Source organism: Cherax quadricarinatus, chromosome 48 (assembly GCF_038502225.1).
Source record: "Cherax quadricarinatus isolate ZL_2023a chromosome 48, ASM3850222v1, whole genome shotgun sequence".
NCBI classification, from domain to species: domain Eukaryota; kingdom Metazoa; phylum Arthropoda; class Malacostraca; order Decapoda; family Parastacidae; genus Cherax; species Cherax quadricarinatus.
In genome coordinates this window covers 20417228-20435067 of record NC_091339.1, presented here as the reverse complement: position 1 = coordinate 20435067, position 17840 = coordinate 20417228, and the positions used below count along the sequence as shown (strand labels likewise).

Below are 17840 nucleotides of genomic sequence, written 5' to 3'. Positions count from 1 at the left end.
TTTGGATTTGATGAGCTGTTTTGTCCAGGGTGAGGATATTTGCAGTTTGAAGGGGCATCTGAACCGTGGTATCTGCATGCCTCTGACAAGACAGTGATAATGAATAATAGTGAAAGTTTTTTCTTTTTTAGGTCACCTTGGCGCCTATGTTAAAATTCTATTCAGCAGCACAGTGTGCGATGTCATGTCAGACTTCATTTGCATTTATTGTTTTTTGCTTAAACAAATTATATGAACAGTTTTTTTTTTATATAATACATGATAATTCTTTTATAGACTGGAGTAGAATTGGAGTTGGTAGACTCGATGCCTTTACTAGAGTGGCTAGCAAATAACTACAAGAGCTTTGGTGCTACCTTGGAAATCATCACAGACCGCTCCCAGGAAGGCTCTCAATATGTACGAGGGTTTGGTGGTATTGGAGGTACGTAGTAAGTGCACTGCGCAAGACACCAAAGGGAAGGGGGCAGATCTTTCAGTAATATTAATAAGTAAATGTAATATTTTTTTTTTTTTCAAAATGCAATAAATAAAAATCTTAAATATCCACAATAGAATGATGAAGGAAAATAGGTGGGTGATGCATTGAGGCATCTGTGGAGACATTATCCATAGAGACAAAGAAGGGAATGTATGAGAGTATGGTGGTACCAATATACTTGTATGGATGTGAAGCATGGGTTGTGAATGTTGCAGCGAGGAGTAGGCTGAAGACAGTGATGTCATGTCAGGGCAATGTGTGGTGTAAATATTATGTAGAGAATTTGGAGCTTGGAGATTAGGAGGAGGTGCAGAATTACTAAAGGTATTATCCATAGGGCTGAGGAGGAGGCAGCAAAGTTGTTACATTTGAGATCAGTGTGTGCCTCTGAATAAAATGCAAAGAATAAGGAGCATAGAATTTAGAGGATAGTGTAGGGAGCATGAAAAGTATAATTCAGGGGGTGGGGGAAGAGTTAATATGGTTTGGTCATTTAGACAAGGATTGGTTGACAGTGTGTGTATATAGTGAGGTTGAACAGAAGAATAGATAAGGGTTGTCTCAGGAAGGGTTGGGGTGAGTTGGAGGAGGTTTTGAAGAATGTCAGAATAAAGTCACTAGAATAATGTTACCATCATGGACGGTTTTGATTGGTAGAGGCTCGAGCATCTAGCAGGCTCATGTGAGTGTATTAGATCAGAGTGGAGGCAGGCAAATTTTGCAAAGTGACATGCTGTTGGGATGTGAACAAGGTAAAATTTACAAAGGCATTTGAGTAAACAAGTTAGCCAGAAGATGGGTTCTGGTGGTAGGACTGAGGGCTTACACTTGTAACATTGAGTGGAAATGTTGAAAGTTCACAAGGTTGTTTTTTGTGATGTCTGCCCACTTTGTCTTTGGAGATAACCACTGTATAAAAAAAAAAAAAAAGTTAGTAGAAAAGTATGGATACAGGATGAGGATACATTCCAGTGGTGCCTGTATTCAAACCATACTTTTGTTAATTTTGCATGTTCATGAAAGGTATATTTTTCTACTTTAAATTTTAACTACTGTATTTATATTTTTGTTTTAATTTTTTTTAATGTTTGCTTGTTTATTTTATATAGGCAGATTAATTCATTCATTCATTTTTTTTTTTTATCCTTTACCATATGTTTTTATTATGCATTGTTAGGTATACTTCGCTACAAAGTGGACCTACAAGGTCTGGAAGACTCAGAGGATCTGGGAGAGTTTGGTGTTGACCTCGATGATTATATTTAAATGTTATCTCTGAACTGTTTCGGTTAGTCTATTTTAATGTAGGAGTGAACTATTTTATTTTGTAAAAATTTAAATTAATCACCATTTATGGAAATAACCTAAAAGGCTCTGTTTTTCTTTATCTAGGCTACTGAAGTTGTTTTATTATCTAATGTGAATGATGGATTTTGCAGACTAAAATACTTGTTGACATTTGACAATAATACTCACTAATACCATAGTTTAGTATGATAAAAATTAGGAATGTAAGTAATAATTTAAAGCACTGTGTGTATGCAATAAGACTGTGCAGAGCAGGATCATGCTAGATGAGCACCAACTATATACCCTTTGTATAAGCTTTACAATAGTTTTTGTCCTCACTTTCCAGTGCATTGCAACTTTGCTTCCCTTTCTCACTCTTACTAGTTTAAAATATTTCACTAGCACTTTGATAGTTGTATTTACAGACTTCTAGTATATACATCTTGTTGAAAGTGTGGTTGTTTGCAAAATGTGTGCATGTCTGCCCCCATTTTCTAAGTCCTTGAACTAGCTAGTGATTTATTACATTTCTCTTGACTCAAGTTTGATTAGAAATGGCCAATGATTCATAAAAATACTTGTTGAAATTCAAAGATGTGTAAGTAATATCTCTGTACTTAACCATTGACGAAATAAAAAAAATCATGACATTTTAGTTATTAAATATACTGTATTGAGCATGGTCAAACTAATTTACATGTTATTTTTGTATTTTTCCCCTATTGATTTTTCTGAAATTTGGGTTGGCATTTTACTTTGCTTGTATCATACTATAGTTAATAAGTTGTAACATTAATTCATCGTTTATTTATCTATCCTCAAACCTATTGAATTTGGGTTTAAAACAGATTTCATAAATTTTTCACCCTTTGCCTAAACTGGGAACTTTGCTTTCAATATTTTCTGGATAACTTACTACATTTTTGTACACATTTATTCATTTCAGTTTTTAATATTTTGCAGGGATCTTGCGCTACAAGGTTGACCTACAACAACTAGCAGACCTGGAAGATGAGTTCAACGATATTGATTTAGATGATTATATGTAAATATTGGATACTGCCTGTACACAAGGGCATGGCAGTGAAGGAGTACCACCTTGGGGGAAGAACTCACTATTTGAGGAACACTGCCCTAGGGAACATAGTGTGGGATCAACTGAGGAGATTGCTCATCGTGTGAATTACTCCAGGCGCTGTGCAGCTCTGATGTTCCCTTGTTAAGACGCAAGTCACTCTTGAACCACCGACATAGTGTGGTTCTACATTGTTGCCTGACAATCAGGCTTTTCTGTTCTATATTGTAATAAATTTTGAATATTATTACCAGCATCTAATCCTGGGTAACATTTTTACAAGGTGGCACATTATGTGGGTGCTCGGGACAGGAGAACGGGAGACTGGTTAGAGAGGGGAGGGTAAGGGGTCATGGAGGCATTTCCGGGTCATAAGATCCCATTAATAGTCAAAAGAATAATTGTTCTTGGCCAATGTTTATGGACAAACTAAACTCCACATGTTTCACAGATGCATTTCTTGCCATACTCAGAGCAAGGGAGAGTACCTAAAGAAATTTCAGTCAAACAGCCAGTTTGTGTGAAAACCCTTAAAGGCTTTTAGTTAATTAAAAATACCTATGTATGATGGCCCATAAGCCTGTAATCTTTGTATTGGTCATAGTACTAATTTTTGACTTCAATATATTTTGGCTGATTCACTAAAGCACCAGTTATAAGTGCCACAACTTTCAACATTATGAATTTTACAGTCAGAAATTGTAAGGGGAGGCTATGAAACTGGTGCAGTATTTGGCTGTTTTTCTTACTGGAGATAAATATTCCCTAACAATCCTAAGTTAAAATTCTGATGATTGCTAATTATTTTATAGATAAAACATCGCCATGAATTATAGTATTTCATAGTACCTGTATTTTGTAGAATGTTAAATCTACATCTGTGGGAATCAGGTGTGGTATTGATATAGGGTGGGGTTGCTAACTAAAGTTTTATATTAGGCTTGATACTATTGATAAGGAGTAATAAGTTAATGTTGGTAAAAGTAGTTGGAATTGCTGAAACTTTAACTTGTAATATTTTGATAGTATCCAAACAGGCTAATCTTCATGCAGGAATGAGTTTCATGTTGGTAAGGTTTTTATATCTTAAAGTGCATTTGCTGAGCATATTTGTGGAGAGGAGAGTCCAACTTGGCCCCATTTTTAATTTAGAATAAGCTGAATAATTAGGAGCCAAGTTAATATTTCTGATAATCCTGGTATATTTCCTCCTCTGATACTGTGATGACTGCTGTTATTCTCTTATTTGTTTCTGTTAGATAATACTAGTAGCAAGTCAGGGTAAGTTTTGTTAAGGAATTTAAGTGGTATATGGGAAACGGTCAGAACAACAGGTACTTTTGTGAAACTCCAGGCCGGAGGAAATTAAAGTTGTGCAATGCTGAAATATGAAAGTTTTAAAATCAGTGTTGTGAGTGAGTGGTACATAGCTTTATGAAAGATGGCCCAGTCCCACCCAATTGTTTAACTGCTGCCTTTGGGTCATGGATGCCAAGACACTCCCTAGGTCTTTAGATTTTTTTTTTCTTTTTTTTTTTTTGTGTGTGCGGGAGAATTAAAAGAGGAGAGCCAAATAAACTGCAGATATAATATGTAGAAGTTATGAGCCAAAACATTTAATGGCAGACTTCCTGTGTTGGCAGGAACAGCTGATAACAGTTGTCTGGCTCAGTGGGTGGTAGCTTAACACTGTTGTCATTCATATGATGGCGGGTTGACATTGTCGCCTGATTCAGGATTACAGTGTTACCTGTTGTTTTTGATACTGTTAGCCCCCAGTGTGGTTAATTTTTGCCAAACTGTAGCATCTTATCTGTGCCTTATTGGGTATTTTTATGTTCCTGTTCTTATGAACGGGGTATAAGTATTTGCGCGAGGAAATGATAGACTAGGAAGAATTATTGGCTCGTCTTGACAACCAAATGTCTACACATTACCTCAGTTCGCACTTCCAGTTTAGGTGAAGTCTCCTGTTAAGGCTTGAACTCTCAAGTCAGGGGAGTCCTTATGGGTGCAGAACAGCAGGTGCATTGTGGATTGTGCTATAGAGAAGTTGCCAGAATTCTACTTCACCTGTACATTTTATTGGTAACAAAAAAAAAAATTATCCACAATGCCTTTGCTCGTAACTAAACTTTGGAACTTGCACACATAATATGCCACTATTCAAGGCATCCTGTCAAGATGACTTAGGTATGGGTTATTGAATCTGAAGGGTGATGGACTACTTACAGTTTTCCTCAGAAAAGCTATTACATGGGAACTTGTTTATATTTCGTAAGTATTCAGGAGTGAGTTTAAGCCTGTTAATTGACTTATTATTAAAGTTTCCAATAATAGTAAAATAAAAAAGAAACTTAAAATGCACTCATTGAATTTTTTGACTGAATAAGAAAAATGTCAGTAATACTTTCATTGTCAAAATTTGGATACAAATTTTTAAAAATTTTGGCCCTGACAAATTCCATTAACTCGTAAATTTATCATCCTCCAGTTTCTGTATAATGCTTTTGATATTTTGTGAAATGTAATTCATAATGCATTTTTGAAACTTAAAAATGTAAGAGATCTAATAGAAAATACTGTCTCTAAAGTCCCCACAACCCAAGCCAGCCGCCAGTGTACTATTGTTTTCTCTAGGGTTTTGAACACCTGTATGGATCGGCTAATAAAATAATTTAGGGAAAGTTGACCGCATATTTCCATCATTACCTACTTCTGCTACTGCATCTAGATGACTGATGCTTCCTACATCTTCAGCTCTGGTATTGTCATTTGGATACTTTGTTTCTTTATTATATTTGCCAGTTTGCCTAGTTTATGCCTTTTTGTCTAGATGCATAAGATACTGAATATCACAATCCTAGTAAATGTATTTTCATTATTGTTTAGCAGTCATGCAATGTATTTTTATTTTCATCTGAAGCTATGATGTATCAGACACTAATACTGTAATTGTATGGGTGAATGAGCCGAATGAGAATACCAAGTCAAGCAGTAATGACATGCTGGAACTGATGCTGTACTTACTATAATAATTTTGTTTCAAATCTAACTGTGAAACTGAGAGAATGAAGGAAAGTCCTTACAGGTGTGTATGTTTAGTGTTGGATGCTTTGCAAAGTTACTTTAAACACCACAGTCAACTGCATAACTTAGTTTAGCAAAGTATATGTCAGCTGATTACATTGGTGCAGGAAGTTTCCCTACAGAGTTTGTGGAAATTATTTCTGAGAAGGGTTACACTGCCCATCCACTGTTTAATGCTGGAGAGAGAGAGCTATGCTGGAAAAAATGCCATCAAAAACTTAATAAACTAGCAAGAGAAATTTGCACCTGGGTTCAAGGCAATAAAGGATCACTTCTGTTTGTGTTAATGCAACAGGATTTATCAAGTGCAAATGTGTGCAATTTTATCCTGTACAGATGCCTTGTACTTTAAAAGGATTAGACAAAAACTATTTTTTCCTGTTAACCTGGTAGTGTAGCAAGGCAGCATGGATGATTAAGGTACATGTACTTTGTTGGTAATTAGTTCAAGCATTATTCTGTTGACCTAATGAAGATTATCTTGGCCAGATAAAACCTTGCAATTCATCCTGGGTCTGAACCCAATTTTACAGGGTTTTTTTTGCCATCCATTATGACATTTGCTACAAACATTGGATTGAAGAATTAGAACATTTTGGTGCCAATACACGTATAAAGCTGTAGAAAAACTTATCACAGTAATGAATGCGAGCTCAGAGACTAGTGCCAGAATTCTACCATATTTTTAATATTGCAGATGCACTAATGCACATAAAATTATCATGGGATGACATGACAAAGTCATCCATAAATGCAGGCTGGGGTAAATTATAGCCCACTGTGATAAATAATTTGTCAGAGTTTTTCTTTTTAAAGAATCAGGTCCAAGAAAAAAAAATTCACTTCCTAGTTTCCAAATATTTTGAGAATGCCTTACTTTATTGGATCTGAATTTGCTGTGGCAAAGGGGCTCTTGATCTGAGGGCTCAGACCTCTTATTCCTTTCTTTAGTTTGAATCTAAATACTCAGACCCTCTAAATGTTGACTTGCCAGTTTTTTCTTGTATGTATGTCTTCAAGAATCTATACTGTACTGCTATATTACAATTACCTGACCCTTATCCTGATTAGTCATTCATCTAAAGTGCACTTGTGTGCCAAGATATTTTGCATTCTCAGATTTCCATTTGTACTCGCCTTCACTTCAGCCTCCTTATACTTCAACAGTCTCTTCTTGTATCTGTTCCTTCATGCACTTGAAATGAAAAACTTTACATCCTTACCTACACTGCTTCTTTTATTAGGCTATTTTAATTGTTATCTACTATGGGGTAAGTTGCACAGTGACATGCAAAGATCAGTTACTCTTTTCTCGTCTCTTGTCCTCGCCATATCTTGAACACAAATTATGTACACCTAGACCCCTATGCCCATACATTTGTGCATAGCTCTTTATCACCTCATCTTCCATGGTAATCATTTCCCAATTCTCACAATCTTACTCTTAAACCCATCCCAATTACTGATCCCTGTGGCAATTTGAACACAGATTTGGCACTTCATACATCTTCCCAATCTTTCCAGTTTCCCTACTGATGAGCTATTGCTTTTCACTGTCACCTCTTTTCTTGCAGCTATGCTTGCCATCCTCCAGATCTCAAATGTTGAGAAATTTTTTTTTTTTTTTTTCAACAAGTCGGCCGTCTCCCACCGAGGCAGGGTGACCCAAAAAAGAAAGAAAATCCCCAAAAAGAAAATACTTTCATCATCATTCAACACTTTCACCACACTCGCACATTATCACTGTTTTTGCAGAGGTGCTCAGAATACAACAGTCTAGAAGCATAAACATATAAAGATACACAACATATCCCTCCAAACTGCCAATATCCCAAACCCCTCCTTTAAAGTGCAGGCATTGTACTTCCCATTTCCAGGACTCAAGTCCGACTATATGAAAATAACCGGTTTCCCTGAATCCCTTCACTAAATATTACCCTGCTCACACTCCAACAGATCGTCAGGTCCCAAGTACCATTCGTCTCCATTCACTCCTATCTAACACGCTCACGCACGCTTGCTGGAAGTCCAAGCCCCTTACCCACAAAACCTCCTTTACCCCCTCTCTCCAACCCTTTCGAGGACGACCCCTACCCCGCCTTCCTTCCCCTATAGATTTATATGCTTTCCATGTCATTCTACTGTGATCCATTCTCTCTAAATGACCAAACCACCTCAACAACCCCTCTTCTGCCCTCTGACTAATACTTTTATTAACTCCACACCTTCTCCTAATTTCCACACTCCGAATTTTCTGCATAATATTTACACCACACATTGCCCTTAAACAGGACATCTCCGCTGCCTCCAACCGTCTCCTCGCTGCTGCATTTACCACCCAAGCTTCACACCCATATAAGAGTGTTGGTACTACTATACTTTCATACATTCCCTTCTTTGCCTCCATAGATAACGTTTTTTGACTCCACATATACCTCAACGCACCACTCACCTTTTTTCCCTCATCAATTCTATGATTAACCTCATCCTTCATAAATCCATCCGCCGACACGTCAACTCCCAAGTATCTGAAAACATTCACTTCTTCCATACTCCTCCTCCCCAATTTGATATCCAATTTTTCTTTATCTAAATCATTTGACACCCTCATCACCTTACTCTTTTCTATGTTCACTTTCAACTTTCTACCTTTACACACATTCCCAAACTCATCCACTAACCTTTGCAATTTTTCTTTAGAATCTCCCATAAGCACAGTATCATCAGCAAAAAGTAACTGTGTCAATTCCCATTTTGAATTTGATTCCCCATAATTTAATCCCACCCCTCTCCCAAACACCCTAGCATTTACTTCCTTTACAACCCCATCTATAAATATATTAAACAACCATGGTGACATTACACATCCCTGTCTAAGACCTACTTTTACCGGGAAGTAGTCTCCCTCTCTTCTACACACCCTAACCTGAGCCTCACTATCCTCATAAAAACTCTTTACAGCATTTAATAACTTACCACCTATTCCATATACTTGCAACATCTGCCACATTGCTCCTCTATCCACTCTATCATATGCCTTTTCTAAATCCATAAATGCAATAAAAACTTCCCTATCTTTATCTAAATACTGTTCACATATATGCTTCAATGTAAACACCTGATCTACACATCCCCTACCCACTCTAAAACCTCCTTGCTCATCCGCAATCCTACATTCTGTCTTACCTCTAATTCTTTCAATTATAACCCTACCGTACACTTTTCCTGGTATACTCAGTAAGCTTATTCCTCTATAATTTTTACAGTCTCTTTTGTCCCCTTTCCCTTTATATAAAGGGACTATACATGCTCTCTGCCAATCCCTAGGTACCTTCCCCTCTTTCATACATTTATTAAACAAAAGTACCAACCACTCCAACACTATATCCCCCCCTGCTTTTAACATTTCTGTCATGATCCCATCAGTTCCAGCTGCTTTACCCCCTTTCATTTTACGTAATGCCTCACGTACCTCCCCCACACTTACATTCTGCTCTTCTTCACTCCTAAAAGATGGTATACCTCCCTGACCAGTGCATGAAATTACTGCCTCTGTTTCTTCCTTAACATTTAAAAGTTCCTCAAAATATTCTCGCCATCTACCCAATACCTCCATCTCCCCATCTACTAACTCCCCTACTCTGTTTTTAACTGACAAATCCATATTTTCCCTAGGCTTTCTTAACTTGTTTAACTCACTCCAAAATTTTTTCTTATTTTCATTAAAATTTCTTGACAGTGCCTCTCCCACTCTATCATCTGCTCTCCTTTTGCACTCTCTCACCACTCTCTTTACCTTTCTTTTACTCTCCATATACTCTGCTCTTCTTATAACACTTCTGCTTTGTAAAAACCTCTCATAAGCTACCTTTTTCTCTTTTATCACACCCTTTACTTCATCATTCCACCAATCACTCCTCTTTCCTCCTGCCCCCACCCTCCTATAACCACAAACTTCTGCCCCACATTCTAATACTGCATTTTTAAAACTATTCCAACCCTCTTCAACCCCCCCACTACTCATCTTTGCACTAGCCCACCTTTCTGCCAATAGTCGCTTATATCTCACCCGAACTTCCTCCTCCCTTAGTTTATACACTTTCACTTCCCTCTTACTTGTTGTTGCCACCTTCCTCTTTTCCCATCTACCTCTTACTCTAACTGTAGCTACAACTAAATAATGATCCGATATATCAGTTGCCCCTCTATAAACATGTACATCCTGGAGCCTACCCATCAACCTTTTATCCACCAATACATAATCTAATAAACTACTTTCATTACGTGCTACATCATACCTTGTATATTTATTTATCCTCTTTTTCATAAAATATGTATTACTTATTACCAAATTTCTTTCTACACATAGCTCAATTAAAGGCTCCCCATTTACATTTACCCCTGGCACCCCAAATTTACCTACTACTCCCTCCATAACATTTTTACCCACTTTAGCATTAAAATCCCCAACCACCATTACTCTCACACTTGATTCAAAACTCCCCACGCATTCACTCAACATTTCCCAAAATCTCTCTCTCTCCTCTACACTTCTCTCTTCTCCAGGTGCATACACGCTTATTATAACCCACTTTTCACATCCAATCTTTATTTTACTCCACATAATCCTTGAATTAATACATTTATAGTCCCTCTTTTCCTGCCATAGCTTATCCTTCAACATTATTGCTACTCCTTCTTTAGCTCTAACTCTATTTGAAACCCCTGACCTAATCCCATTTATTCCTCTCCACTGAAACTCTCCCACCCCCTTCAGCTTTGTTTCACTTAAAGCCAGGACATCCAGCTTCTTCTCATTCATAACATCCACAATCATCTCTTTCTTATCATCTGCACAACATCCACGCACATTCAGACTTCCCACTTTGACAATTTTCTTTTTCTTATTCTTTTTAGTAATCTTTACAGGAAAAGGGGTTACTAGCCCATTGTTCCCGGCATTTTAGTTGACTTTTACAACACGCATGGCTTACGGAGGAAAGATTCTTATTCCACTTCCCCATGGATATAAAAGGAAAATTAATAAGACCAAGAACTATTAAGATAAAATCAAAGAAAACTCAGATGAGTGTGTATAAATAAATGTGTACATGTATGTGTAGTGTGACCTAAGTGTAAGTAGAAGTAGCAAGACATGCCTGTAATCTTGCATATTTATGAGACAGACAAAAGACATCAGCAATCCTACCATCATGTAAAACAATCACAGGCTTCGTTTTACACTCACTTGGCAGGACGGTAGTACCTCCCTGGGTGGTTGCTGTCTACCAACCTACTACCTACATGTTGAGAAATGTATCATATAAATGGTAAACAATTCCAATGAGTGAGAAATGTGTCCCCTGTAGTTTTGAACTTCACTTGCACAGTTCATTTGATATGTGCTGTGTGGCATTGCTACCAGTAGAGCTGAACTACAAAAACTTCGTAGCTTATTAACAAGCAAATGCACATGAGCATCATGTTATTAAACTGCCAAATAAATAGGATGATGTGCTTGACTTCTGTAAAGGCTACTACCTCTGAATGCAGTCTGGAAAAAAAATGAATATGGCTTAACAAGTACACACATGACCCTGCCTCCATCCTTACCTTTGCTGATAAAAGTAGCAAACCCTGTTGAAGTTACCAAAGCAGTAGGGCCAACAGTTGACAGTAGAGTTGTTGTAATCCTCTGAGGGGCTCTACAGACTTGTTACAGACAACTTTTTCTACAATATTGCCAGTTACTTATTAAACTTAGGGGCATGACCTACCTCATGCTTTGTAGATAGGTATCATTTATTTTTCAGTTATCCAGCATTATACTAGTTAGTGGTGATATGTTGAAAAAACTAGCTAATGGTTTGCTAAGTTCCTCATATTCCTTTTATAACCCTGGAGAACAGCTCATCAGGGTCTGGTGATTTGTTTGGTTTTAATTTATGCCTGAAAACCCTGTCACAAGTGACTTTTATCTTGCATAACTTATTTACATTCTGACCTACATAATTTTTTACTTCAGGAGTTTTGTGTAAAAACAGGAAAAAGGGTGTTGAAAATTGTACACATTTCTTTGTCACTAACACAGCTGACCTGAGCAACATTTAAGTGGGCCTATCATCTTTCTAATTTTACTCTTATAACTGAAAGAAACCTTTTGGGTTGAGCTTCAATATTCCTTTGACGTTTCTTATTTCTTTTGTGATTTCTCTCTCTTATTGAATATATTGATTTCTTAAGTCTCTTACTCTTTTGACCTATTGAGGTATTTTAATCTATTGTTTATCCATTTTGGGTTATTTTTGTTGAATCAAATTTTCCTAATTTGCCTAAGTAGCTTGAACTATACTTTGAAAAAATGTCATAATGGCAACTATCTCCACCTACCTGCTCCACAGGAAAATCACTTGCCAGGTCACACCAATCCACTCCATGTAAATAATGCCTCAGCCACAAAATCTAAAACACTACAGAAGCAAGCGATGCATTGCTATTTTGTGTTTGTTCATGTTAATTATGTATGTGTGGTGGTTACACATTTGTTTGGTGGAGAATGTTCAAGAAATGTCAATTTAATAGTTGGTGTATTGTTGCATGGCTTAGTCATGTCCAGTGCATGATCAAGGTTGATGTGCAGCAGCTCGTGCTACTCTACAACCCTCCCTCCCCCACTGCAGTTTAGGAATACACTTAACTTCACCATAACCTTTCCACACCATGTGACTAAGCACCTAATACTCTCACTCTAACAGAGTGGAGAGCATTATATGTGCATGTCAGATAATGATGGGATGTAGGGAGAGATTGAAGCAATCTTGTTTCTCCTGTCTGTGCTGTATTGTCAGATACAGTAGTAGAGAGGGTGGGAGGGCAGGAATTTAAGGTAAGGAGGTTAGGGCATCTATGAAAAAATAGGTGAAAAGTTTCAAACAGTTTTTCTGGAGTACATTGTTAGTAGTGGACATACTGTATTATTTAATTTTTGTTTCCTAATGAATGTTTCACTGCTACATTATTTTTGTGTTTCATTGCAGTAGAGTTGTAGTGGTCCTCTGTGGCTTTCTACAGACCTTGTTACAGAGGACTTTTTCTACAGCTCTTGCCAACTACTGATTCAACTAAGGTGCACGACTTTACCTCTACTAATGGAATCCTTCCCACTTGGGATGCAGTCTTCAAATGCTGCACCTTCCCTCAAGTATATAAATTTCAATCCTTGTGCATCTTTGCATAAACTTGTTATTTAATTAAAAGTGCTTATTTCTAATTATAATACAGTGGAACCTCGGTTTTTGTGATTAATCCGTTCGAAAAAGTCTGACAAAAAACGAATCGTACGAAAACTGAAGCAATATTTCCCATAAAAAATAATGTAAATCCAATTAATCCATTCCAGACACCCAAAAATATTAACAAAAAATACATTTTATAAAGAATAACTATAGTTTTACATACAGAAAACAGTGAGAAATAAATATAAATGACTAATGATATGGATAAGTGAACATTTAATATCACTTTTACCTTTATTGAAGACTCTTGTTTGCGTATGGAAGAGGGGGAGAAGGAGAGGTTATTATTTGGAGGGGTAATCCCTGTCCATAAGGAATTCAGGTATCAAGGCCCTTTCGAGGTTACTTCCTTTTTTTTTTTTTTTTTTTTTTTTTGTCTTTTACTGGCACTAGGACCAGCTTGAGAGTCACTGGACCTCTGTCGCACAAAAAATCTGGCCAGAGAGTCTGTTTCTGATGTCTTTAAGATCTGCCTAAATGGAACAAAACATTGTCACTGAACACGCAGACACCGCTTGCAACATCTCTGTTAGTGATATTTCTCCACAAAACTTTGTAACTCATTCCACTTTGCACACATGGCTTTAATCACTGAAGAAGGCACATTCTGCCCTCTCTTCCTCCTCCTCTGAAGCAATTTCTTCGGCTGCAGTCTGTTGCTGTTCCAGTTGAAGGTCTTGCAGCTCTTCAATGGTTAGCTCTTCCCTGTGGTCATCCACCAGCTCTTCTACATCCTGGCCACTTGTATCCAATTCCGTGGACTTCCCCAAAGACACAATAGATTCCACAACAGGCATAGGGTCATCAGGGTCAACCTCAAACCCCTCAAAATCCTTCTCGAGGACACATTCTGGCTACAATTTTCTCCAAGTAGAGTTCATTGTCCTGGAAGTCACTCCCTGCCAAGCCTTATCTATAAGGCTTATGCAGTTGAGGATATTGAAGTGATTCCTCCAGAACTCTCTTAGGGTCAATTTGGTGTCCGAGATCACCTCAAAGCACCTTTGAGGTGATCTCGGTGTAGATTTTTTTGAAGTTTGAAATGACCTGCTGGTCTATGGGCTGGATGAGAGTGGTGGTATTAGGGAGCATGAACTTCACTGTGATGAAACTAAACTCCTCCAACAATTGGTCTTCCAAGCCTGGAGGATGAGCAGGAGCATCCTCCATTACCAGGAGGCACTTGAGTGGCAATTGATTTTCTAGTAGGTATTTCTTCACACTCATTGACCCACTCAATGAAAATTTGCCATGTGACCCATGCCTTATTGTTAGCCTTCCACATCACACACAATTTACTCTTGATGACATTGTTTTTCTTGAACGCTCAGGTATTTTTAGAGTGATACACCAGTAAAGGCTTCACTTTGAAATCCCCACTAGCATTACCACAGAACATAAGAGTTAGCCTATCCTTCATAGGCTTGTGTCCTGGCAGTGCCTTTTCCTCCTGCTTGATGTAGGTCCTCTTCGGCATTTTCTTTCAAAAGAGGCTTGTTTCGTCACAATTGAAGACTTGTTGGGAGAGGAATCCTTCAGCCTCTACATACTCCTTGAATTCATCAATGAATTCTTCAGCCCCACATTTGTCCGAACTTGTAGCCTTGCCATGCCTTACCACACTGTGTATGCCAGTTCGCTTCTTGAATGTTGAACCAGCGCCTCTGCTGGCCTTGAATTCACTAACAGCAGCACTCATTCCAGGCATTTTCTTTGCAAAATCTGCATGCAACTGCCTTGCCATTTTGCAAATTATTGCCTCTGCAGGCAGGTGGATGAGTTTGGTACGGACCATTTTCAGGTACGAAAAATGGGACAAAATCTCAACGAAAAAGACGTTGAAAGCCAAATTGTATGAAAACTAGGGCATATGAAAACTGAGGCTTGACTGTACTAAACTTGCTTTTGGAATTGGGCTGCATAACACTCGAGTGGTTGTTTTTTAGCAGCAGTTTATTTTTATAAAGTATCAAGACCTGTACAAATAAATGGAACCTCTTTAAACTTACTCCATGCTTTCTAATATTAGGTGATAGACTTGGTGATTTCATTTGGAATGACAATGACTTTGTTTATAAGGGGGCAGAGTTTTTATTTATGTTAGCTAAATATTAAAAGACATTTACAAATACTGTATTTTGATACTAAAATTGCATTGAAGTTATGCAATGTTAGTTTATAAAAATAAAACATTGAGAAAAGTGTTTTTCAATCTCAGCAAAACATAAATGTTTACAGTATTATTTAAATTATACTTAGTTGACTTCTTAATTATAAATGGAAAATACAGTACTGTATACTCTTAACATGATGGTTTGTCACTGAAAGTGTCAAACCTAAAATATATTTTTCTAAGTACATTAGTTGCTGAAGTTTTCAAAACTAAAATGTATTTTTGTCAGTATTTTGATGACAATTCTAGTGATGAATAGGTGTGCCCATTAGCTGCTGCTGGGATTTAATTAAAGTGGAGTTTATTTCTACGAATTAAAATTACTAGGTCTTCTAATAATATTTCAGAGCACAGTAATAATTAACTTAAGATTAATATGAAGAATAGATTGTAAATACAATATTTTTAAATACCATATAGTGGTCATTCAGTTACACTGCCCAACAGTGTTTTCACTCCATTTTTAGAAACGTGTTTCTAACTATATAAATTTGGGATGTTGAATTCAAATCTGAATTTAATTTTGCTCCAACACAGTGTCTTGTGAAATAGAGCCCCACAGTTTGATGGCCATCTACTTCTGAACGCTGGTGTGGGAGAGCAGTACCAAACAAGAAAAAACTTGAAAAACCATGATGTAAATACGTTTGTATGATTGTGTGGAAATTTGTTTTTGTTATGCACATGTGTATATAATGAATTTACGTTACAAAACATTAGTTTTCATTTCATGCACCACACTTAATATCTGTCTATACCACTTAACTGAATTTGAGGCCTGGAGGTGGAAAACATAATGCCTGCACTTTGAAGGAGAGGTGTGGATATTTCAGTCGAGGGTAATCTGAATTGTGATGTCTGCTTTTTGCTGGCAAGACAGTATTCGAATGAATAATGGTGAGTGTGTTATCTTTGGGTCACCCATCTTTGGCAGGAGATGGTCATTGAGGCATAAAATACTAAATACCAGCATGACTTCAAAATTAAATTTGTAAAATATTGAGGAAAATATATTCCATATTTATTAATTAAAAAATGTATATATGTAATGTAAGAATACCACAAATGCACAAAATAATAATGTATTGATATACATTATGTATATGATTGAAAAGATTAAAAAAAAAAAATACTGGAAAAAATCCACTTTTTCTTTTGCCAAACAATTGCTCAAATATCACATGCACAAAACATACTGTACAAATAATGCACTATACTGTATTAAAATGAGTGAAAAGAAAAATTATTTACCTTGACTGACCTTTACAGGGAAGGGGGGTGCTGCCTTGGTAGAAGTGATGAGCTCTTGATGCTTTTGGCCTAAATAGCAAGGCTATTTCTTTTCCTAGAATTCTGCTGCTTGATGAAAGGGAAAATTCACTGTTCAGCTCTATTCCACAGCTGCTGCTGTATATAATGATGTGGTTATAGACCAGTTGATTACAGGAAACCTCTCCTACAGTAGCCCTGTAGCTTTTGCCAGCTCTCTTGGTAAATTGTTGGGACATGGCTAGCAAATAACTATTATGGTACAGTACTTATCAATTCGAAACGGATTTTCCTCATCACTAGCTAGGTTTTAGAAAGGTCCATTCCACCATAAGACTTCTTGCAAATGCTTGACACACATTTTCCATGACTGCTGGTAGATAACCTGTTAGTGATGTACCATATTTTTCAACCTAAAAGAAACATCTAACAATCAATATGACCTGTTGTCATACGTGAAGACAAAATAATAGATTCAGAGGAACATACAAATGAACTTGATGTCATGGTCAGGAAATGGTAGATGCAGGTCAATGTAGTTAAATTCAAAGCCCTAAGGCTCAGGAATGTGAATAACTAGCACTTACAAATTAAATACAGAATTTGACAATGCAAAATGCAATAAGAACTTAAGAGTTATTGTGTAAGTATTAATCAAAAGGCAAGACAATAGTGCCTGAGCTTACATAATGAGGCTAACATTTCTTGGATTTATATCAAGAAGTGTAAGAAACAGGAGTCGTTAGGATTTATACTAAAGCTCTATACATCATTATTAAGGCCTCACTTAGGTTATACAACTCAGTTCTGGTCTCCACACTACAGAAAGGATATAAATTCATTGGGAAACATACAGAGAAAGATGACAAAATTAATCCTCTACAAGAAATCTTTTATGCGAAGATAGGTTGAGATCCCTGAAACTTCATTTTCTTTAAGACATAGAATGAGAGGAGTCATGATTGAAGTGTTCGTGTAAGGTGGGCATGAAGAAGATATGGAAATATGAATAAAGTATTCAGGATATCCCTCAAGAAAACTCAAAATAATTGATTCAAATTGGATAAGTTTAGGCTTAGAAACCCCTCAAGGGAGGTTCCTTGACGTTGGTGAGGGGCTCTTGATCTAGGGAATTGGATCTGTGCTCCAGTTCCCTGAATTGAGCCT

The 17840-nt window shown here is 37.0% G+C and overlaps 1 protein-coding gene across 3 annotated transcripts in view; it reads left to right on the top strand.

Annotated features, from left to right (window-relative positions):
* The window catches only part of eRF1 (eukaryotic release factor 1), a 49851-nt gene extending 44313 nt beyond the window's left edge, over nt 1–5538 (top strand). For 2 of the 3 annotated variants that reach the window (XM_070094952.1, XM_070094953.1), the window contains exons 11-13: nt 277–424; nt 1659–1769; nt 2735–5538. In XM_070094952.1, coding sequence (XP_069951053.1) covers nt 277–424; nt 1659–1747 — 237 coding nt within the window. In that variant the 3' untranslated portion in view covers nt 1748–1769; nt 2735–5538. The remainder of the gene's footprint in view (nt 1–276; nt 425–1658; nt 1770–2734) is intronic. The other variant, XM_070094954.1, reaches the window with a different exon arrangement.
* The last annotated feature ends 12302 nt before the right edge of the window (nt 5539–17840 follow it).